The 23,500-nt window shown below is 30.3% G+C and overlaps 6 protein-coding genes across 8 annotated transcripts; 3 read left to right on the top strand and 3 right to left on the bottom strand.

Moving 5' to 3' along the window:
- The first annotated feature begins 3,192 nt into the window (after positions 1–3,192).
- On the top strand, positions 3,193–17,275 carry LOC113383797 (endonuclease III-like protein 1). Of its 2 annotated transcripts, none has more exons than XM_026622048.1 (7): positions 3,193–3,337; positions 3,412–3,738; positions 3,948–4,085; positions 4,143–4,319; positions 4,390–4,549; positions 4,625–4,878; positions 17,161–17,275. In XM_026622048.1, the coding sequence occupies exons 1-6, from the start codon at positions 3,209–3,211 to the stop codon at positions 4,861–4,863; spliced, it is 1,170 nt and encodes a 389-aa protein (XP_026477833.1). In that variant the 5' UTR covers positions 3,193–3,208; the 3' UTR covers positions 4,864–4,878; positions 17,161–17,275. The 2 variants fall into 2 exon arrangements, with proteins under 2 accessions (XP_026477833.1, XP_026477832.1); XM_026622047.1 differs by lacking the exon at positions 17,161–17,275 and adding an exon at positions 6,841–6,958.
- On the bottom strand, positions 8,312–12,870 carry LOC113383794 (cleavage and polyadenylation specificity factor subunit 1-like). Of its 2 annotated transcripts, XM_026622045.1 has the most exons (2): positions 11,988–12,870; positions 8,312–11,882 (listed from the first exon to the last, which is right to left on the bottom strand). In XM_026622045.1, the coding sequence occupies exons 1-2, from the start codon at positions 12,705–12,707 to the stop codon at positions 8,466–8,468; spliced, it is 4,137 nt and encodes a 1,378-aa protein (XP_026477830.1). In that variant the 5' UTR covers positions 12,708–12,870; the 3' UTR covers positions 8,312–8,465. The 2 variants fall into 2 exon arrangements, with proteins under 2 accessions (XP_026477830.1, XP_026477829.1); XM_026622044.1 differs by having other exon boundaries at positions 8,312–12,870.
- Positions 14,593–17,136, bottom strand: LOC113383798 (probable phosphomannomutase). The gene is made up of 2 exons (XM_026622049.1): positions 16,988–17,136; positions 14,593–15,596 (listed from the first exon to the last, which is right to left on the bottom strand). Exon 2 carries the CDS (start codon positions 15,589–15,591, stop codon positions 14,851–14,853), a length of 741 nt encoding a protein of 246 aa, XP_026477834.1. The 5' UTR covers positions 15,592–15,596; positions 16,988–17,136; the 3' UTR covers positions 14,593–14,850.
- Positions 16,852–19,377, top strand: LOC113383796 (N-sulphoglucosamine sulphohydrolase-like). Its single transcript, XM_026622046.1, has 11 exons — positions 16,852–16,963; positions 17,161–17,290; positions 17,352–17,488; positions 17,597–17,750; positions 17,830–17,929; positions 17,989–18,127; positions 18,219–18,391; positions 18,462–18,615; positions 18,675–18,847; positions 18,907–19,053; positions 19,119–19,377. The coding sequence occupies exons 1-11, from the start codon at positions 16,855–16,857 to the stop codon at positions 19,251–19,253; spliced, it is 1,551 nt and encodes a 516-aa protein (XP_026477831.1). The 5' UTR covers positions 16,852–16,854; the 3' UTR covers positions 19,254–19,377.
- Positions 19,378–19,402: 25 nt separating this feature from the next.
- On the bottom strand, positions 19,403–20,644 carry LOC113383799 (RWD domain-containing protein 1-like). The gene is made up of 5 exons (XM_026622050.1): positions 20,450–20,644; positions 20,180–20,385; positions 19,976–20,119; positions 19,702–19,888; positions 19,403–19,643 (listed from the first exon to the last, which is right to left on the bottom strand). Exons 1-5 carry the CDS (start codon positions 20,517–20,519, stop codon positions 19,528–19,530), a joined length of 723 nt encoding a protein of 240 aa, XP_026477835.1. The 5' UTR covers positions 20,520–20,644; the 3' UTR covers positions 19,403–19,527.
- A 130-nt stretch (positions 20,645–20,774) lies between these two features.
- Positions 20,775–23,474, top strand: LOC113383284 (ubiquinol-cytochrome-c reductase complex assembly factor 1-like). The gene is made up of 5 exons (XM_026621545.1): positions 20,775–20,955; positions 21,021–21,197; positions 22,743–22,994; positions 23,085–23,279; positions 23,356–23,474. Exons 1-5 carry the CDS (start codon positions 20,896–20,898, stop codon positions 23,437–23,439), a joined length of 768 nt encoding a protein of 255 aa, XP_026477330.1. The 5' UTR covers positions 20,775–20,895; the 3' UTR covers positions 23,440–23,474.
- Positions 23,475–23,500: the final 26 nt, after the last annotated feature.

Genomic DNA, 23,500 nt, shown 5'->3' with positions numbered 1-23,500 from the left:
GTGTAACAATTATATCTCTAGATAATGAATACTCAATATGTTTTGTTAAGAGTTTTCGAGTACATTAAACAAATTTTATGTACCGTAACTATTGCTTTAAAAACTAAAGTCTAAAATATAACTTATGCAAATAAAATGTTCTGACTATCGGAGTTTCAGAACCTGTTCACTTTTATATGCCAACTATTCGATCGGTTAAATAATTATATTTATAGATAAAAATATATAACTTAATTTGTTTTTATTAAGTGTTTTCGAGTGCAATAAATAAATTTTATAGAAAGACTATTATAGTTGAAGATGAGTCCATTGTTGAATCCTAAAGAGCTCTTCAGAAGCAATTAGCTACTGTTTTTTGTAGAATAATTAATTAAATAATTAATCAAGTTTGATACTTTGTAGTTGATGTACGTCATTAACATAAATCTTATCAAATGTTAATTGAAAACTTAAAAAATTGATAATATGAAGCAATTTGTATGCTATAAACTGCTAATATATGTTAAAAATAAAAGTGTTGATAAAATATTCGATTTGATTTTTACAGTTTTGTAATTTTAAAAGAGTTTTAAAGCATGCAACTTGCCAATGTATCAGATTTTAATCAATACTATTGATACTTAATAAAAAAAATTAAATTTATATTTAATTCAAAATTTGAATTTAAAATCCTGAATTGATTTAAATTAATTTTTTTTCAAAATTATAACATTTGTAATTTTTGTTGTAAATCAGAAATAATTAAAAAGTAAGCTTTTTGTAAAATTTGTGCTAATATTCTTGACTCTATTGTAAGATGAGAAAAATATGATCGTGGCCATAGATAAATAAGATCCTGGCATTTTTTTATTTTACTAATTTTTATTTATATTACTCATTTGGAAATCATTTAGGTATATTTAAATGGAAAAATTTTTGAAAAACTTTGAAAAATAGCTATTTCAATAAAAAAATTAAATATCAGTAAATACTAGTCATGAGCCATCTATAAATGAATTTTCAAAAAAGGCCAAGAATTTGATATTTAATTTTATTGCATTAATTATTATTATAGCATTATTTCCTTGGGGGTACGACTTAAGAAACCTTGCCCTATCCATACACAGGTTTAAATTTAAAAGTTTCAATTTTTTGCTAAGATTAAAATTAAAGTGTTTGCATACAATTGTAATTCATTATCTCCTCTCATTATATTTGCATATTCAAGATAAGGCACAAATTGCATATGTCTTTATTATTAATTATTTCTCCAATTTTTATCAATTTCCCGCTACTTGATAAGCACATTTCATTACGATAAGCAAATCTTAAAGAAACAATATAGATAATAATTACACTCTGATTGATATAATATCGGCAGAATAGATTGCAGATCTAGTTTTTTATTGAATTTAATTTTTTCATGGATTAACCGTCGCGTGATATACGAAATATGAGTGTCAAAGATTGTGTTTATAATTGCGATAAACAATTGGTGATTTTAATTCTTTCTGATTGCTAATCAATTTGTATTTAGGCTTGCAAATTATCGTATCGTAATTAGGAATTTAGTAACAATTGGAAGTTTTATTATCGTCATGAATGATGGTATTAAAAGATTTGATTCATTCTTATTTTATCAGGGTCATTATTTTGGTATATGTCCAAATTCTATAAATAAATGAATTTTGTAAAAAAAAACTGGTCATGCAGTATGTAATTTGATTGGGCGATGATTAATAAGGCAAAAAATTGTTTTGCAATTTGATGAATACTATTTAAATGATGAGGTTATTTTAAAATTCACCAATTTTATAATATTATTATTATTAACACATAATTTATTAATACCAGTTGAGATTTAATAAATTATGTAGTTAGGACGATAGGATTTTGAAACTCTAATTAAAAAAAATCTCTATCAACTCTATTATCTAAATCAATTATTCAAAATCGTCAAAAATTGTCTAGTTGATTTTGAAGTTTCTTATAAAAAATTATAAATTATATATACAAATATGTTTAAATATGGTATTGAACTTAAATATGGTGTGATGGTTAAGCTCCTGGACTCGTGTAGACTGGGTCGTGAGTCGTGAGTTCAAACTCTTTTTCTACTTAATGCTAAGGAATGAAAAATCAAATTCAAAGTCGTTTTATTCAAAACTTTTATATCGGAGTGCATATAACTGTTGGCACAGAATTGTAGTAAATTTTATCTAGTTTCACCATATCTAACTAAAAAAGAGTGCTTTCATATAAAGTTTGTGAGTTATTTGACAAAATCCAAAAAATGACCCATATTTTCTATTTAATGCTAAAGAATGAAAAATCAAATTCAAAGTCGTTATATTCAAAACTTTTATATTGAAGTGTATATAACTGTTGGCATAGAATTGCAATAAATTTTATCTAGTTTCACCCTATCTAATTCAAAAAACAAGCTTTCATATAAAGTTTGTGAGTTATTTAACAAAAACCAAAAAATAACCCATATTTTCTATTTAATGCTAAAAAATGAAAAATCAAATTCAAAGTCGTTTTATTCAAAACTTTTATTTTGGAGTGTATATATCTGTTGGCATAGAATTGTAGTAAATTTTATCTAGTTTCACCATATCAAACTCAAAAATAGTGCTTTCATATAAAGTTTGTGAGTTATTTGAGAAAATCCAAAAAAATGTTCCATTTTTTTCATTTTTGCTATAGAACGAAAAACCAAATTCAAAGTCGTTTTATTCAAAAACTTTGTTTGAAAATCCGTGGATACATATCTTAGAACATTTTATAAAATAAAATGACCAAAACGTTATACCATGGATATTAAAATAAAAAAATTAAAACAGAAACTTACTTTTTAATAGCTTTATCTACTACAAGTATTGTATTTATACATGTGTCTTGGAAATCTATTATAAAAAGTTATAAATGTGTATATCTACATTAGTGAAAATAAATTGTGTGAGTTTGATGGACAAATTTGTAATTATATATGTATCCATGAAGTTCATTTACTCATTGATAAATATTGAACCAATAAGAAGTATCCACCACAATAGATTTCCAATAAGACTTCTATTAGAACTATTGGTGGGTTTCTTTGCTGATTAAGATGTGGCTTTTCAACACTAGATGGCACTGGGTCACCTTTCAATCTTCAATGTCAAATTGACATTTGTCAGTTTAACGATTTCTACAAACGTGCATGGTGAATATTTAGTAATTATATATGTTACAACGTTCTTGTGTTTTAAGTTCAAAATATTTTAGTATTTATAGTATTAATTACTTCAAAATGGGCAAGCCACGCAAGCCTAAAGTGACTAAAAAATCAAATCAAAATGATACTGATCCTAAGGTAAATTACATGAACTTATTATTTACATCTACTTATTCAAATGATGGGTGATAATTTTCGATTAATGTTTTCAGGAGCATGAGGCAACTATTTCGGTTTTACAAAAATTTAGAAATAATACAGGATCAAAAATTGAAAGTCAAATAAAAACTGAAAATAAAAATATTGAGCAAGATATTGCTGATCAGCCAAAGATTGAAAGCCAAGAGAAAACTGAAAATATAAATATTGAGCCAAATATTGCTGATCAACCTAAGACAGAGATTCTATATGTTAAAAATGAGATTGATGAAAAAACTGTTTCACCAGTTCAGGATAATAAAAAGGCTTTGAAAAGACCTCATGTTAAAGTAGAACTAGAGAGCCCAAAAAAGGAAGGAGACGTCACTGAAAGCAAAAAGGTTTTACTTATACTTTTATTAGCATAACATAGCATAATAGCATTAACAATTTATTTAAGAACTACAGAAGCTTAAGTTAAATTTTGAACTTTTTGTTTTTAAGATCATAAATAATATAATTAACAGTATTTTAACAAACTAAAAAGTTTAAACTGTTATTGTCTCTTTTATTACCTATTATATTAATTGTTATTATTGTATTTCCACAGAGCAATTTTATTGCAACTTGGGAACCTCAAAATTGGAAAGAAGCATTACAAAATTTGGAAAAAATGCGTGAAAAGAAAGGCGCTCCGGTGGATACAATGGGATGTCATATGGCTGCTGATTTAAATGCTGAACCAATAGTATGTTGTTTAAATTTATAATTACTATAAATTAAGTTAAAAAAATCTTTTTTTTAGATAAAGCGATTTCATTTCCTCATTGCCCTTATGCTATCAAGCCAAACAAAAGATCAAGTTAATTACGATGTTATGCAAAAACTTATTAAATTACCTGGAGGTCTGACTGTTGATGTGATAAGAAATATTGATGAAAAAGATTTGGCTGAGTTGTTACGCCCTGTTAGTTTTTACAAAGTAAGGTACAGTTGCATATTCATGGAGATTATGATAACAAATGTTGCTTATTATTATTCATTTATAATAGACTAAAGCTAAACATATTAAATTAGCTGTGGAAATTCTGAAAGATAAATATAATTGTGATATTCCGAAAACTTCAGTAGATTTATGTAAATTGCCTGGTGTAGGACCTAAAATGGCCCACATTTGCATGCAGGTTGCTTGGAATGAAACAACTGGGATTGGTTAGTATCTTTTTATAATAGATATATTATTAATATAAATTTTAGTAATTTACGTTCGAATTTACATAATTTTAGGTGTTGATACTCATGTGCATAGAATTTCTAACAGAATGGGATGGGTAAAGAAACCCACTAAAACACCAGAAGAGACTAGAGTTGCTTTAGAATCCTGGTTACCCAAAGAATATTGGGCTGATGTCAATACTTGGATGGTTGGTCTAGGTCAAACTATTTGCAAACCAATCAAACCTAATTGTAGTGGTTGTCTTAATAAAGAATTATGTCCAGTGGGCCAAGGGAAGAAGAAACCATAATTTTGCCCCCATCAGGTACATTTTTATAATATTTTTATATTAAGAGCTTATAAATGTATGAATTGTTTGATTAGTTTAAGTTGTTTGTTACGATACTTTGTGAAAGGCGTTGCTTTTGTAATAAAAATTTGTGTTAACATGTTTCTTGATCATCCAAAATTGTTCGAAAACAAAAGGGTTCAAAACGGTAACCAGCTCCAGTATAAAATTTACTCATAAATTCAACCCTGAAACATACACGATAATAATATATTAAATTGCATGATTGTTTCCATCACTCAAAGCACCATATTACCAATGCAGACGTAAAGTATGTAAAAAAGCAGATAAGCCTTCCATTAGTACAAGAATTGAAATGGTGAAAGTTGACCAAATGCCAAACATGAAGTATAGCATTACAGAACCATACCAACTTTGCATTTTCAATGCTATTGCCATAAGACTCCATAATACTTCTGAAAGTTCTGAAAAATACTTGAAATATATTATTTGTAAAAAGTAATATTAAAAGTTAAGCTTACGTGAATGTGCTAAAGACAAAGCCCAAAGTCTCAAATAAGAAGCTGTATGTGATACACAATTTAAAACATATTCTACTGTATGAATAGCAGTGTTAATGAATATTTCTGATATTGGGCCTTTTTCTTCTTCTGAAAATTATTTGCAAATATTATGTAATATTTTGGTAATACAAGCAATAAACTCTATTACTATTACCATTTTGTTTTGGACTAAGTCCTTCTCCTTTAAATATATCTTCTTTTTTCTTATAACGCATGTCATCTTCATCACTACTTACATCATAGTTCACAACTTGTTCTGGCATTTCTTCTTCCCAATAACCTTCTCGTAAACGAAAATCTAAATTTCTGTGAACTGCATCAAATCTTGTATTTTCTGCATTATCATCATTTACAATAATAATATCTTCATGGAGTATAATAACATCATCTTGAGCACGATTTTTCTAATATAAAAAACACTTGATTGATTTCTTCTTTATTTTGTTTGAAGTTTCATTGATTAAATGCAAGTAAGCAAAAGTTTACTTTTACTATTGGCAGAAACAACTCTTTTGCACTGACTTGCACAAGAACATGAAATTTTGTTACTTTATTCGATATAAGTTAGTTACCTTGTTATTCCTAGTACATAATAAGTAAAATGGTTTTCCAAAGAGCATTATGGGAATACAACTTAAGGCAATGTACATCAAATATTCTTGAACCTCTGGTTGATGTTTATACATATAGTAACTGATGCATTGAGAATCTGGTGGAGTTGTTTTGAACAAAACCATGTTTATGAAAAGTATGAGGATACTAGGTGCACAATTCGTAGACCAACGGATATCTATTTTATTTATCATATTTATTACATATTTTATTTGAATTAAATTCTATATATTATACCATTAACTAAATTTTGCCATTGGATAAATGATGAAAATAGTATTTAATTTTATAAATAATAATAATTTAGTAAATAAATTACCATCAGTTTTAGAGCTGTATAGAAACCATTTCATTATAATCATTATCGCTAAATAAACGAATAGAGAAGATAGAAATACCATTTGTGGCAAAAATTCTAGGAATATCTTGTACTTTTGACGAAGATGACTAAAATAATAAGAATTACATTCAAATAAATATTTGATATTTATAGTTATATGTGAGATACATACATATGGTTGATTATTCCATTGAAAACGCCGTATAGCATATGTATTATTCCAATTATTATAGACATTTTCATTTTATACGAGTTCATAAATATTATTTTGTTAGAAGCAAGCTACAAAGTTGGATATATATATATATATATATATATATATATATATATTAACATCATGTATTTGAACATTATATATAATTACCATCCAAACTGGATCAATTCCAAAAGGATACGGATTAACATAAGCGTTTGTTTTCGGATCCAAAGTTAGCGTATGGTGCCGCACTATTTCTGTTTTAGGTATATCAACAACCCATCGAGATCCAACCAGATTTAAAGATTTTGAAAAGAAATCGTTGTATATCAATCCAGTGAAAATTGAAAATAGGCCCATTAGCAAAATTATATAACGACCGCCGTACATTATGCAATAAATTTCACTCGAAGGATTTTTTATCTATTTATGAACAATGCAAAAATACATTACATATTAAATCTGTAAGTACTAGATATTATTTTGATATAACTTACTTGAAAAACGCGTTCTTGTCTTATTAAGAATAAAGCTGCTAAAACCATCAATAGGCCATGTCCGATATCTCCAAACATTATTGCAAAAAGAAATGGGAAGCTTATGATAGCAGGCAAAGCTTAAATAATCAATTAATTTTATTATTTTGATACAAAACTTTTTATCAAATAATTATTTTAAACCTGGATTTACTTCCCGGTAGCTGCCTGTTCCATAAGCATCCATTATTATTTGAAACCCTCTGGTAAATTTATTGGTTTTTATGAATGTAGGTGGTTTTTCTTTAGTTTCGACTAAGTTTAATATTGAATTTATAGATGAACTGAATTTCTATAAACAGTGAAAAAAGTTTTATGATATAAATATTTATATTATAAAACTTTTTTACCAAAAATGCTTCTTCTTTCATACCGATCCTTTGACTAAAGCCCTTTGAACTTTTGGTAAATATATCACTGGTATCCAACATTCGGCTACATAACATTTGTCCGTTACATCAACATTGAACTTATTCATTGTGAAATAAATTGCTTTCATTTTCATCACTCTAATTGACCACCTCTGAAGATTTTTTGATATTCGAACGAGCATGTTTTCTCGAAAATCTGTTGATCTTCTTAATACCTTTTATAAAACGAGTTACTTTCATGATTTATTTTATTTAATTAAATTATTTTATTTACCATTTGGAGTTCTCCTATGTGAGCTGTTGCGGTATTGAAAAGTTGCGTTATTTCTTCTTTGCTTGTTGGACAATTAAATAATTTAACATGATATCCAGCACACAATTTTGAAATTCTGTCTTTGAGAGCTTCTCCTTGTGAAAATACAACAAATGCAACTTTTTCTATGCTATTTCCCTTAATAAAAATAAAACAATTTTATTTTTAAAATTTTAATCTATTCGATTTTTAAAATTTAAAAATATTTGAAAGATATCAGTTGGGAATCGTGCTGATTAGTTTTTGTATGATGGTAGAATTCCTGGTCTTGTGACAATATTTAAATTATAAAAAATAATTATGATTAATTTTTAGAAAATCAATTTGATCAATTTTTTTTATCAAAATATTAATAATCAATAATTTGGTAGTGTATCCACTATCTACTAAGTTATAAATATTAAAAATCAAATTCGAATGTATAAAAACTATTTATTTACAGTAATATATTATAATGCTTCATTCATCATTTTACATTATTTTATAACTCAACTTCTTATCATTCTATATGGTCTGATACATTTGAATGTACACACATATTTCTCAAAATCTTAAATAAATTTTATAATTAGTTGCAACTCGATATTTCCTGCATATTAATTGTAACAGTTCCACACTTAACTAAATCAGTATTCACCTAAATTAATAATTACTGTTAACAAAAAACAAATCTAAAAATGTGCAGTCATTCTGTCTATATCTGATAAGTCATATAAAATATCTTCCATTTTTGAGCCTATTTTCTTAGCGACTTCTAATTTATCGCTAGCCGTCAAATTCACATACGAAGTTACTAAATCTCCATCAATAATACACCTGGCTGGATTTGCATGAAGTTTCCTGGACGATTTGTAAGTTCGATAAGCTTTCGGATTAAGACCTGCTAATTGTTGGGTTTGCGTCATCATAGCATTTTGTAGAAGAAAGAGCCTTCTATAACATTTTTCTGGAAGTGGCATCACATATCCCAGACCACCATCTAATGTTGCAAACATTGTAATGTGCCTTCTATCCGATCCTGAGAAATGTTTTCGCGAATCGATGCCATCCGCGATTTTGCATCGTATCCTGAAAAATGCGTTCACGTGCTGGCCTAAGTGGTAATCAGCTTTTCTTAAAAGCTTTTGGCCGCCGCAAGATTCACGTGATTCTGGTTGATACATGTAAGTCACTAAATTTTTATCTACATCAGAAACAAGGAATCCCAATGTTGAATTGTCTACTAAGTATTCTATACTAAAAACTTCAGTAGGTCTATAATCTCTGCTTACCAATGACAGAGTCCTGAATTCATCTTGAAACCGTAGCAAACTTATAGATTTATACACGTCTGCTACTAAAATAAGACTTTTTATACTAAGCATCTGATGTATGTAGATTTGGGTGTCTATAAAAGCAACACCAACCAAGTCATTGTCTTTAAGTTGCCATAAATATATTTTTTGGCCAACAGCTGATACAAGAAAACCAAGAACTTGGGTTATTGCAGTAACCGGTCCCTTTTGATCCTTGGAATATACCAATTTAAAACGATTTTTGGTTAGAGGTTGACCAGGTTCCGGAACGACTTCTATAATATCGTAGATTAAAATACGCCCTCTGGATGTAATATCTTCACTGTAATTATAATTGGAACCTAGAGCTATATATCCTTTGAGACCTGATGTTGTACCTTCATAAGCCAGTGCTACGTTTTTCAAACAAGTAACATGTTCCCAGTCATCAAGATCAGTTTTTGTATTTGGTATTACTTCCCAACTAACTGGTGAAAATAGGCACATACTGAATTTTTCTTGCATAGGGTATAAAAATCTTTCACCCTTGTTTTCTTCAGATAATTCTTTGTCTTCACCATTGAATTTATAATATGATTGTGAAGGTTGACTCTGACTAGTAACAACACAATATGTCTTGGATTCCAAATTGTATACAACAAAATGTGCTGTACATCGTAAAGGAACTTTTCTAACAGGCCATGGAGCATCATATGATATATGAGTGGGTAAAATACAAATTCTAAGTTCTGATTTTGAATTGAGATACACAAACCCATTTGGACAATTCACATTGTTAAATGCAGCCAAAGTTTCTATAGCACCATCACTGGACATGGGATGTGTTCTAACTTCTCCTCTGGCTGTTAAAAATAGCCAAGTGGGGTTTACGCCAGATAAAAAGACTCCATTATATCCAGCAATATTACTAAAATACCGCATTTTTGTTAAATACTGCTTAGATCTACTGTACATATCTTCAGCATCAATTTTGGTCTCTATTTCTACCGGTTTTGGTAATATTATAGCATGATTAATTTTTCGGAATCTAAGCTTCAAATTTCCTTTGGGATATTTATAAACGTGGTACAATAAAATTTCATGATCCAATCTGATTATCAATGTTGGTCTGCTGCCATGATTACCTAAAGCAACCATCAATATCTCCTTGATTCCATAATCTAAAACTGTGCTGCCAAATGATTGTTCTTGAAATGTTACTACATCCTTGATCAATGGAACTGATTCCATTGAATCTACTAACATTTTTAAACCTTGAGCTGCATGTCGAATGAGAAAATTTAAACGTAAATCAGGCATAGAGTATATTTCTAAATTTCCAGTGTCTCGAACTACAAACAACCAATATGAAGGTTTCACTTCTTGCAAATGTTTTCTCCACCATGATGTATCAATTGAAGACGAAGCAGGCATATGCTGGGCCATATCTGCCAATGTGGGCAACTCATATTTACTGGCATCAGCATATAATAAATCATCTTCATTTTCTGGTTTCATACTTGGCTTTTTATTGGTCCTTCTGCTCTGAAAAGTTGGTGCACTACTGAAATCATCATAATCACTCAGAGTATTAGTAAACATTCCACTTATATCTCTATATAAACTCATACACAAAACTCTAGGTACAGCTCCAATAGAATTTTTATTATTGACAAGACGTGCAACACCTCTGACATCACGCAATGCCAATGTAATAACTTGACCTTGTTCACTTAAGATGCATAAATAAGGATCAGATGTACAAGCTTGTATAATAGAACATCCTAAATCTAAAGGAATATTTTGTAACAACCTGGAACCTTGAAGCAATCTTATACTTCTTGTAGTGACTTGTACAATATATTTGCAATTTCCCAAGTTACCAGCAAAAACGGTCGGTGCCCTTGTCTGAAAACCTGTATCATCTATTTCATTAATCTCACTGCCAGTTTTAAGAATCATAGTTGTTGTATCATGACTTAATATCATAAATGCATGACTTGCTTCATTTTCAGTCATTTTATCATCACTCATTACAGTCCACATATCCACTATGCCTTGCAATGTAAATGTGGTAATGATATGTTGTTTAACAGATCTTTGCAAAACACACAAGGCCCCATTTTTCCCATGACCTGATGTTGTTACTAATTCAATATCAGGGTCCGGTCCAGCAAGTTCATCATTAGTTACAGCAGGTTCTCCAGGTGCTACAGAACCTACAGGACCAATGTTTAATAAACTGTCGCAAACTTCAAAAACATAACTAGCTAATTGCATAGCTGTTTTAGTTTCTGTTCCATATACTTCAAATTCTAAATCCCCGAACATCTGTGGATCTTCAGTATCTAATCTTCTCTTCTTTGCTGAGACTTCTTCAGTTTCATCATCTTCTATAGATATTACTGTATTTTGTTGTTTCTCAGTAAATCTTAATAGAAGAGAATTTCCAAGTCTAGAACCCAAAAACAAGTAACCATCTTCCACGACACAAATACAAGTGGTTAAAACACTAGATGCAGCTCTTGCAAAATGTAAACCCCTTACGGAGCGCATACTATCAGCAAAAAGAGATACAACATACAACTCACCAGAGCTTACAGATAGCACCAGTCTTTCAGGCGATATAAAAACACAGCAAGCACGCTCTAAGCTGAACTTCACATTATCTTGAGGCTTCAATGGAAAATTGGTGCTATGATCTGCTATGTTATTCACACTAACTCCATATGGGGGTACAGATTGATTAAGATAGATCATAGAGTTAACAGCCAAGACTAAGCAGCCACCAATGGGTTTTGGAACAGCTACAATCTGGCAACAATCATATGGTAAACCTCCCAAAGACCAAATTATAGGATGTACTCTCTGCTGCACATTTATACTTATTGCTGCCATGCAACAAGTGTCTGTACGAACAGCTATCCGGCCAGGAAATGTTTTTACTGGTTCATAAAGTATATTTAAAGTAGGTTCATAGTAACCATGTAAAAATTGAATATCAATAACATTATCAATTTTTTCATCTAATTCTTTAAGTTCTATCATATATGAGGCTAAAATAGAGCATTTACTTGTTCCGCCAGTTACAGGATTTTGTACTGGCTTTGCTTCCATGGTATCCATTTCATCCAAAAGACTGTCTCGATGGAAAGGTAATACAACCAATTTATTTCCATAGATAAGCATGACTGCACACCGATTATCAGGATCAACTCTCACAGTTGGAATATGTTGACAACTTGTCCAGCCATTTTTAATATCACTATCTTCAAAGTAATGAAGAGAAAGAGTTCTCAAAGAATATGTTATCATATCCATTTGCACAACAGCCAATTTAGCTTCTCTAAAGCTTAATAGAAGTGCATCAGTCTGGCTTCCTGATAAGCGTACAGCTTGCAAAGACATGATATTGCCAAACAATTGAAAAGATGCCAGGCATTCTAGCCTCATTTTTGGAGGACGTGCATATGAGTATTTCTCTTTGGAGCCTGGTTCCACGTCCGGTATAATACGAAATACTTTCAGAACATTTGCCCCTGCTGTTACTAGACATTTTTCTCTTTTGTTATAGAAGTGGCAAGTTATACAAAATTCTATTGCTGTGGAAGGGTGAGTTTGTTTACATATGGAAAACATGTTTTAGTCTTTACTGAGTAACGTAACACATTAAAATGTACAATATAATTCACTGTTACTTAAAATACGATACTTAAAAATGCATTTCTTAAGTAGTTTATTGAAATTTCATTTTTTACAATCTTTCATTTGACAAAATGCATTTTTAACCTCAAATTGATGAGAAACGCCGAAACAAATTTTAAGTTCTGACAGATACGTACGACACCAACCTAACAGGCATTTAACTCATGTGCAATAACTTAACAAAAAAAATCTGTATTGATTTGAAACCAGTATTGATTTTTAAATGGTTCAATACTTTTTGTAGTGTGTTATGTGAAAATCCTGCACAGACTGTTATTTTAACTTTTAGTTAAAATTAATCCTCGTAACTTAATATACTTACAGAATCCATTATATTTAACTTACAGTTATAGGGTCTTCCAGAATACTAGATTCATCAGCTTGTTTTATATAAGCATTGCCTCGTGAGATCCTCCAGAGGATTTTCTCAAAAGATAATACTTTATCTTTATTTATGACACCAGTCATAAATCCAAGATGACCCACTTGCTCCTTGGTAGTTTTGCGACTTTCTACATCACGGCTATTGGATTTGTTTCGTTTTGAATTATTGGTGAATCTTCTAACTATTATTGGTTCTTGAAAAAGATCCTAAAGGATAAAACTCAAATAAGAGATAATATAGGATTTTTTAATGCCTTTGTACGTACTTTTGCATAATCAAACACCGCTTGCATTTCTCGTAATTCAATTAAATTTTGTTTGATTCCAATAAGGCTGTTGGTAGATTCAACTAGGGCGGCTTCAGCCTTATTAATTGCAGCCTTGAAAATATTATATTTGAATTATAGTAACACGATTTATGAATCAAAATGTGTTATATATATTGGAAATTTTAAATATATTTTTTTTACACCTCGTAAACAGGGGCCACTTTTAATTCTGGGGTTTCTGGTTCCGGAGTGCATTCCGGAATCGGAATTTTTTCATTTATTATTGCATCCCGCATGTAACGTATTTTTCTTTCAAATTCTTCGCATCGTCGAACTTGATGGACAAATTTTCTTCTAAATGAATTTACTCCGGCATTCAACTAGTATATAACCGATTTTTTTTAAAGGATTCATATAATTTAAGTTATTTTATCTGGAACTTACGTCTTTAAATTGAATTAGACCTTTTTCTCCGAGCTCAGCTAAAGATTGATAAGTTGCCTCTTTTGCAATAAACAATTGGCAAAGAACCATAGATTCGCTCCTAAACATTTTTTCTAAAAATTTCTAACTATTCACTAAATTAATTGAAATTATAATGTAAGATATTTGACATCTTTTGTTTTTTGGAACTTGGTGTTTCATTTGTTTGAAAAAGTGATGAACATTACACATTTTTGTATCTATGTATTAAAATTTATTATTAATTTGTAATTATATTAACCACTTTTTTAGTTGGTTTTTAATATTTTAGGATGTTCGATAAGATCATGAACTTTATTATCGTAAAAGAATTCAACAATAACTTACAAAGAAACCGCTTGACCGATCTTTACCAAAAACTAAACAGTACGATCTGGAATGTTTCCATCGTCTTTTAAATTTTCAAAATCGGTTCAGGAAAACATAAACTTCTCTTTCGGGAAGTTAAAAATGGCCAAGTAGTGATTCAGTTGTTTTTTCAGTTTATGAAGGTCGATAATATATTTTTGTAACAATAACCAAAACATTCTTAACATTGCAAAATTACGTGATAACCATATGCAGTCGCCTCATTAATGCTTTAGATAAGAATTATCTAGAACATTTTCCTGGAATTATACAAATTATGCAAAAACAAAAAAAAATACTATAAACGTTAAATATTTTATTTAAAATCTTTCCATATAAAATAGCATTAGAACTTGTTTTATAAAATATTTTGCATTAAAGTTGTGTTTGTTTGGATAAAAATTATGTACAATTGGGTTATCAATATATTATAGCGGCCACCGTTTATGACCCCTGATTCCATATAAAATAGCATTAAAACTTATATATTATATTTTGCATAAAATTATGTTTGTTAAAATTGTATTATCAATATATTAGAGCGGCCATTGTTTATGTTCCTCTGACCTCTGATCTTGAGATAGGTGCTGATATTAACAAAACAGGTTCCTCAATTGGCTCATTGTATCTTCTGGAGAAGTGACCTTATGACCGATAGTCTTAGGATGATAATAAATTTCGTGATCGTTGCCTCCTCTATCCGTTTTATCTCCGAAAAAGTGGATTTCCGGAAATTCCGTCAAGAATTGGAGGCAATAGGTTTTATCCCAACCTCGGGGAAAAGCGTCGAAGCTGATTTGGCCCCCTATACTAAAGGAAAATCCTAAATCTGGAAATTGCTTGTGAAGAGCTTCTATAAATTTCACTCGTACTCTGTGTTTAGCATCGTACTCAGCAAATTGCCGCCTTTCTTCCACAGAACAAGACCGACCCACTGGGCATATATTGAACATACCAGCTCGAAATTCTATAAAAGTCCCTCGTTTAAAAGGCAATTTCAACTCCGACATGTATTTAAGAACGTAGTTAATAAATTCTTGTAACTTCTCTTCTCCGACGTGCTTTTGGATGGAAACTCGTCCAATTTCCACTCCATTCTTTATCTGAATCAACCCGTTTTCGGGGAAAACGTAATCGAAATTTTTCAAAACGTTTTCTCCATTCATTTGTTCCTTCATTTTTTCAAGGTCAGAGCCCCCCACCAGACCTATTGTGGCCTTTGGTTTTATTTCTTCCAAAATAAATTTTTCCATTTCGGGAGTTATGACGCATCTCGGAGCGGTCAATGTTCCGTCGACATCAAATAAAACTATTTTTTGATCTCTTGAGGCCATGGTACCTGGAAGGGATTGTAATTGCAGAAACTATATTAGAAAGTGTATATCCCACTCTTTATAGACGAGGCGCTGGATGGAGTTTGCACGAAAAATTTACTAGGAAGTTTTTTGATAGAAATAAGGTTTTGGGTTAGAGATGAAAATTTAAATCCCACCCTCTAGACACCCTCTTCCAATATATTGAAAAAAGTTTTTGAATTAAAGATTAGGATTGAAACCCCATTCCCTTGACCTCCCATTCAAAATTGGAGCCCTTGGGTTTAGAATCCATTCAAATATTGAAATAAGTTTTTTTATTGGAGTTTATCCCACTTCCTTGACGTCGTTTCAAAATTTATGGTGTCATTTTTGGCAATTGGAGCCCTTGTGTGAGGTTTAGAATTCTTTCATCTAATGGAATAAGTTTTTGAATTGAAGATGAAGATTTAAATCCCCTTCCTTGACGCCCGATTCAAATTTATGGTATTATTCTTGGGCAATTGGAGCCCTAAAAGTTTAGAATTCGTTCATGAAATTTGAATTGAACATGGAGATTTAAATCACAACCCCTTGGGGGCCGTTCAAGTATTACGTAAGCACTATAGGGGGGCGGGGGGTTATTGATTTGTTTATTTTGGGTGACATGGGGGGCAGGGGAGTCTAAATGGTGATTACGTCATAGGTAGTATTTTTATTTTTTTACATTAATTGCAAAATGTTTACGTAAGCATGGAGGTAGGGGGTAAGTGCTTTGCTTACTTTTGCTGACAAGGGGGATGGGGGGGGGTAAAAAATTGTAATAAACCTGCTTACATAATACTTGAACGACCCCTCGGTGCCCTCTTCAAATTTATGGTGTTTTTTTTCACAATTCGTGCCCCAGTTGAAGATGAAGATTTAAGTCCCCTTGACGCCCCCTTCAAATTTATAGTGTTATTTTTTCGCAATTGGTGCCTCAGTTGAAGATGAAGATTTAAGTCCCCTTGACGCCCCCTTCAAACTTATGGTGTTATTATTGGAGCCCTAGTGTGGAGTATAGAATTCCTAACAGGGGCCAATTTAAATTAGCAGGGTTAATTAAATTTTGGAAACCGGCGAATTGTTTGGGAGGTCAACATGAAGAATATTTCCCCCTGATTATATTTTTATTTCGAACCGCGCCAGCGCCTGGTCTAATTTAAGTGGATTGAGAACCAGTTGATAATATATAAAAAAAAAATAATAATGAGCTGGTAGTTGTATATATAAGTAGCACATAAAAAGCATTTAGAACTCTTCACCATGCAGTACACTTTAACCTGTTTGAATATATTTTTCGCATGGTTTTTTATATTAGCCAAAACACAGCTAACATCAGGAAATACAATTAAAAATGCAGTTATATTATTAGGTTCGTGAATTTTCAATAACATACCCTTAAAATTCCTTTTGAACAAGCCGAGTCTCTTGACGTGTCAAACACTGTCGTACATCGATGATTAACTGGAGGTTTTATCACTAATTTTTATATCAATATAACTACATGACAACACTTATACTGAGAATGCATTTACACTTATTAATTTTGATTATTTCATTTTAATTTAGCTGACGACGGCGGATTTGAAATTGGTGCTTATAGAGAAAAGATTTGTCAAACTCCTAACCTAGATGCTTTGGCTAAAAAAAGTTTGATTTTCAATAATGCATATACATCGTCTAGCAGTTGTTCTCCAAGGTAAAATATTTACAAATACAACTTTAAAAATCGTAAATACTGTATTATATTATTTTTTTAGTCGTGCTTCTTTGTTAACTGGACAACCAAGCCACCAGAATGGAATGTATGGATTGCACCATGGGGTACATCATTTTAACTCATTCAGTAACATAACTAGCTTACCAAATCTTTTGAGAGAGAATGGAATAAGAACCGGTAAATAATATATATTTAGTACTTTATATATTTATTGTATGTGACCACAATCATGGTTATTCAAAAACCTGTAAGAATTTTAGTTTTACTACAGCAATTGTTTTCCAGGCATTATTGGAAAGAAACATGTGGGTCCAGATGAAGTTTTTAAATTTGACTACGAACAAACAGAGAATCAACATCCAATTAATCAAGTTGGACGTAACATAACATTTATTAAATTATTAGTACGAGAGTTTCTGAAACAAAATGATGGAAAACAGTAAGACTATCAAATATGATTTTGGTGCAACAGGATTTCAATAATACTTCTTATTACAAGTGTTCTTGCTATTTTTCAGGCCATTCCTTTTATATGTAGCTTTTCATGATCCTCATCGTTGTGGTCATGTTACTCCACAATATGGAAGTTATTGTGAAAGATGGGGCTCTGGAGAAGAAGTAAGATGAATAATAATTGTAATAAAAATTACACAATTTTGATCTATTTATCCTATTAGGGTATGGGAGTGATCCCAGATTGGCATCCAATTTATTACCAATGGGATCAGCTGGAATTACCTTATTATATACCAGATACCGAACCAGCTCGCAGAGATTTAGCTGCTCAATACACAACTATTTCTAGACTTGATCAAGGTAGAGACATTTTATAATAATTATTATAAATTAATTTATTATTATAATAATTAGTTATTCTTTCTAGTAACTTAAACTGTTACATTTTCAGGTGTTGGATTGGTTTTGGAAGAATTAAAACAAGCAGGCCATGCTGATGATACTTTAGTAATTTACACATCAGATAATGGCCCACCAGTTCCTGGTGGTAGGACTAATCTTTATGATTCAGGAATGGCTGAGCCAATGTTTATGTCAGCCCCTGGTCAGAAACGTAGAAATCAAGTAAATACTTCATAGGTTTCACATATAAACTAAACAAGTCTTTGTGATGACTGATGTTTTTGTGATTTAGGTTACATATGAATTAGCAAGTCTTTTAGATGTAACACCAACCCTGCTAGACTGGTTTAATATTTCAGAACCAGGAGTAAGCAGACTTGAAACTAATGATGTAAATGTTGGAAGAACTTTGACTGGAAAAAGTTTACTTAATTTGTTAAATGAAGGTATTTGTTTGAGTGTTAAACATATATAAATGTGTGTTCCTATTGAATTTTTTTTATAGAACCTCCTGAGAATCCAAATGAGGCAATATTTGCCAGTCAGACACATCATGAAGTCACAATGTACTATCCAATGAGAGCAATAAGAACCAAACGTTATAAATTGATACACAACTTGAACTATCAAGCACCTTTTCCCATTGATCAAGACCTTTATGTATCCCCAACATTTGAGGTATAAAACAATTATTATAAACAAATTTTGAAAGACTATGTTAAATTTTGAAATCATAGGATATATTGAATCGAACAAGAGATAAAGATGCTTTACCATGGTACCGCAATCTTAAATCATACTATAATAGGCCCGAATGGGAATTGTATGATGTTAAGCATGACCCAGAGGAATTGAGGAATTTGGCTGGAAAGCCAGATATAAAGGTTACTAATGCATAATAAGAACTTAAATTAGTAATGCAGATATCAAATTCATTATATTGTTATAGGATACATTTGAAGAACTGAAGAAGAGACTACATTCTTGGCAGCAACAAACAAATGATCCCTGGCGTTGTGCTCCACATTCTGTGCTTATGGACACTCCTGGTATAACTGCAGAATGTTTGCCACTATATAATTGAAATTGGAACAAAGCTTAAAAAAAAAGATCAAATTAAGAAGGTGTGGGCCATGAACAGTTTACTGATGAACAAATAATACATTTAGAAACATTTTATATGAAATTATTTATTATAAAATATTTGTTTCAAAGCATAATTATTGAAGTATATTATTTCGTTCATATTCTTATTGTACAGCAGCAAACTCAAAGAGATTTATGTTCAATGTAACATATTTTATGATTGACATGATACAGTTTAACAAATTATTTGAATCTTTTAAATGCATCTTAAATTATGATTCATCACTGTCTCCAGGTACATAATCTTCATCATCATCATCGTCATCATCTAAATCCAAATCATCAAGATTTTGGAATAGGGATTCATCAACTTTAACAAAATCAGCACCTGTAGAATAAAAATTAGATTTACATTCAATGTGAAAAAAAGAGATGAATTTACATACCTTCTTCCAGAAATTTGAGATCAGATTCATTAAGAGTGGTATCTCTTAAGAATAGCTCTTTTCCTGTAAGTTTTTTACTGTCTTTTAAATCTTTATCTCGTTTACTGGTTATGCCTGTATCTAATTCAAAGGCTGTTCTCCACTTTAGGAAAGTTTCTACGGTCACACGTGTTCCTTCAAATCTTTTCTACAATAGATAGGGCATAGATAAGGAAATAGGGATTAAAATATATTATTCGAATACAAAGTAAATGACAATAGTATATTGATTTACTCTTTCTGCTTCTTCTTCTGCTTCTCGTTTTCTTATAATTCCTTCTTCACGTTCTTTTTTTAAATTATCCCATTGAACATTAAGCCATTCTTGACCGGTTGATACTAAGGTAAAAATCATTACCATACCTAAATTATTATTTGCCTGAAATAATTATGTGTCACCAGTTAAAATATTATGAATATTGCCTCAAAATGTTATTACCTCTTCTAACATATGTTGTTTAAGTTCATTTTCATCAACATCTTCAAAATTTTCAGTATCTTCTATTTCTATTTCTGGAGGTGTATCAGGATAAGTTTTGGTGTAGGTAAATATAAGTGAACAAGCTAATCCTTCAGGTGACTCAGCTGTGTATTCCTCAGATTTTATAGGTACTTTGAATTTGTGAAAAGGTTCTTTATCTAGAACTGAATAATAATTATGTTTATATGAATATTGATATATAATATATAACCTAAAATTCATACTAACTTTCCAGGTCCCCATAGTAAATAGATTCTAAAGCCTCTATTTCGTTGCATTGCTCTTCGTGATAATTCATATTTTTTTGTTAAATTATTAATCAGCAAATGCTCATAATGGATTTATAGGTTGTTATGAAAGAATAATATAATAAAAATACAGACAATGAATATGTCAGAGGAATCAAATGTGCAACGATTACGTTTTTTTTAGCTAAAGTTTTCAAATCTCCCGAAAGTCGATCGAAGAAAATGAATTTCATTTTATTATGTTGACAGCCCTGTGGCCCTGTGGAATAACTTAACCTAAAAATGTTTTGATGTGTTATGGAATGCGTTTGACTTATTTTTATAAATAAATTATGTAAATACAGTGAAATGACAGGCAAATAAAGTTATATTATTGTTTAGTTGTTAATTTAAGTTTAATTGTGCAAATATAATTAATTCATCATTATGCAAAACATCAAGATGTTAAGATCGTTTATTCCAATAAGCAACTTCAGTATAAAACCAGTAAGCCTTTATATTTCTATTTCTATTATAAAAATAATTTTACTAACTAATAATTATTGATTCAGAGTTTGCCAATTTTGTGCCCGACTTTAAAATTAGTGCAAGACTTTAAACCTGAATATAATGTCGTGCTTAAACATAGAGGAATATATACATCAAGTATAAAATATACAGAAAAAAATGATGAAGGGGTTTTAAAAAGAATTTTGAAGAAAATGGGATGGATGGATATTTCACGAACGGTAAGTCTTTCATTAATTTATTAAGAAAATTGATTTGAATACACAAACGGATAAGAATTACAAGCTATACACTTAAGGGGGTATTCTAGTGTAGAAGAATAAATTTTAGATAAGACCTTATACTTAAGAATTACAAACTATACACTTAAGGGGGTATTCTAGTGTAGAAGAATAAATTTTAGACAGGACCTTATACTTAAGAATTACAAACTATACACTTAAGAGGGTATTCTAGTGTAGAAGAATGAATTTTAGACAGGACCTTATACTTAAGAGTTATAAACTATACACTTAAGGGGGTATTCTTGTGTAGAAGAATGAATTTTAAACAGGACCTTATACTTCCTTATATATTATGTAGAATAAGGTCTATGATTTTAGGTCATTTTTACTTACTTTTTTACCCTCGTAGAAAAAGGGCGATCACTTTTTTTTTATAATTAATCAACGTTACAAGAGTACTTAAGTTAAGTTAATTAATTAGTTAACTTAAGAGTAAATAAGTTAATGATTTTGAAAATTAGCAGCTGTTGTAGTGTTCCAAAATATTGACATGTAATCGTTGCCACGTTTGCAGCCCTTCTATTAGAAAAAAGAAAAAATATTATTATTCTAGAATGATGTAGCAATGGTATATACATGGATTAAGTTAAGAAATAAATTTTGACTGGAAAAATAGTGACTGGACAAATAGGAACAATTTCTTTCTGTAGTCTCTGCAAATTTTTTGAAAGTATTAATAATATAAGTTTGCGGATGAGGCTGGTATATGCCAGAAAGAAGTCTATAAAGAAAATTTCAAGTGAATTGGTTCAGTAGAACTCAAGAAATCGTGAGCCTCGTATTGAAGAAGACAGTTTTGAGAAAAACGTGTTTAAAGTTTTGCAAAAGGAAGGAAACAGTAGAGGATTATCATGGTCAAACAGCTGTATCTTTAAAATTAATATAAGTTTTAAAAAATTCTTTGGTACACATATTCTTAAATACTTAAACTTTGAAAATATGAACTAAAAAAAACGATTTTTATGAATTTTTACACTAGAATACCTTCTTAATGAAGAAAGCTAAATATACTTCATTTTTAAAGACAATACATACATCAAATTGGTTTTGATTGGTTATTTGATAACACTTTTCAAATAAATTTTTCATTTATCCATGATGCTAAGAGAAAATTATAGAGCATTACAACAAAATATAAATTATATGGTGATTCAATAAACCTATAATTTATCTTTGCAACAATATGCTTTATTTTTAAAGACGATTTCATTTTCAAAAAGAAAACTATTATACCTTTATTTATATTAATAATACATATATAAAATTGGTTTTGATTGGTTACTTGCTAACACTCCCAATTAAAATCTTTTTTTTACCCAAGATGCTGATAGCAAATTATTAATCATTACAACAAAAGAGTGATTCAAAAAACCTATAATTTAACTTTGCAACAATTATTAAAAGATTGTTTTAAATCTAGTGAATTATAGAAATTTCATTATCCAGGTGACTTTGTGTAAGTATTGCTTTTATATGTTGTAGCGCAGGAAAGTTACATCCTATCTGATGTACGAAAGTGTAGCAGATAAAATTGATTATGAATATTTTTTTAAAGTATGTAAGATGCCAGATACTTTCAATTCATGGTTTCTTATAACCGAACTTCATGTCTGGATGCTGCTAGTTCGTGCAATGGCTGAAGGATGTGAGAAAGGAAGTATCGGTAGAGAAATGAGAAATGATATTGTTGAGGCATTGTGGGCTGATGTTGCAACTAGAACCAAACAATTTAGGGTAAACTTGATTCAGAAGCAAATGAATAGCTTTTCAGTTCCCTGAAAGTGAAATTGACATTCTTATTAGAAATGTAATTTTCTTTTGTAGAATGTCAATAGCCGTGGTGTTAGAGAACAAATTCAAATTTTGTCACAACAATTTCAATATGCCTTAATTGGTTATGATGAAGCACTAGGTTCAAATGATATGGTTTTGGCTGCTGCTATTTGGAGGAGATTTTTTGAGCAGAGATATGTTGATCCTGAAGTTGTCGAAAAACTAGTCTTATATGTTAGAAAACAGGTGAAAATTTATAATAATAAAATATAGTACTTATATAGTAATTAATATTTTATTATTATAATGCATTTGTTTATAGCTTGCATTATTTGATAAAATAACGAGTGAGGAATTTGTGGAAAAACGAGACTTGGAGTGGATTGCATTAGATGGTATTTCGTAATTGATTAATTTGGTCACTTTGGTGTCGCCTGCTAGCAAAAATTAATAGATTTTAACTTTAA

Source organism: Ctenocephalides felis, unplaced genomic scaffold, assembly GCF_003426905.1.
Source record: "Ctenocephalides felis isolate EL2017-DRISC unplaced genomic scaffold, ASM342690v1 CF-g0.4_SCAFFOLD_03570, whole genome shotgun sequence".
NCBI lineage: Eukaryota > Metazoa > Arthropoda > Insecta > Siphonaptera > Pulicidae > Ctenocephalides > Ctenocephalides felis.
This window is presented reverse-complemented; position numbering and strand designations above follow the sequence as displayed.

Coding starts and splice junctions, on each gene's coding strand:
- LOC113383799 (XM_026622050.1), bottom strand. CDS start 20,519: ATGAATTATCACGAAGAGCAATGCAACGAAATAGAGGCTTTAGAATCT. Junction 20,386..20,449: donor TTACTATGGGGACCTGGAAA/GTTAGTATGAAT, acceptor ATTATTATTCAG/TTCTAGATAAAGAACCTTTT. Junction 19,889..19,975: donor CAGAAGAAGAAGCAGAAAGA/GTAAATCAATAT, acceptor TATCTATTGTAG/AAAAGATTTGAAGGAACACG.
- LOC113383798 (XM_026622049.1), bottom strand. CDS start 15,591: ATGGCCTCAAGAGATCAAAAAATAGTTTTATTTGATGTCGACGGAACA.
- LOC113383797 (XM_026622048.1), top strand. CDS start 3,209: ATGTTACAACGTTCTTGTGTTTTAAGTTCAAAATATTTTAGTATTTAT. Junction 3,739..3,947: donor ACGTCACTGAAAGCAAAAAG/GTTTTACTTATA, acceptor GTATTTCCACAG/AGCAATTTTATTGCAACTTG. Junction 4,320..4,389: donor GCCCTGTTAGTTTTTACAAA/GTAAGGTACAGT, acceptor CATTTATAATAG/ACTAAAGCTAAACATATTAA.
- LOC113383796 (XM_026622046.1), top strand. CDS start 16,855: ATGCAGTACACTTTAACCTGTTTGAATATATTTTTCGCATGGTTTTTT. Junction 16,964..17,160: donor AAATGCAGTTATATTATTAG/GTTCGTGAATTT, acceptor ATTTTAATTTAG/CTGACGACGGCGGATTTGAA. Junction 17,291..17,351: donor TCTAGCAGTTGTTCTCCAAG/GTAAAATATTTA, acceptor TTATTTTTTTAG/TCGTGCTTCTTTGTTAACTG.
- LOC113383794 (XM_026622044.1), bottom strand. CDS start 12,707: ATGTTTTCCATATGTAAACAAACTCACCCTTCCACAGCAATAGAATTT.
- LOC113383284 (XM_026621545.1), top strand. CDS start 20,896: ATGCAAAACATCAAGATGTTAAGATCGTTTATTCCAATAAGCAACTTC. Junction 20,956..21,020: donor GCAACTTCAGTATAAAACCA/GTAAGCCTTTAT, acceptor TTATTGATTCAG/AGTTTGCCAATTTTGTGCCC. Junction 23,280..23,355: donor TCTTATATGTTAGAAAACAG/GTGAAAATTTAT, acceptor ATTTGTTTATAG/CTTGCATTATTTGATAAAAT.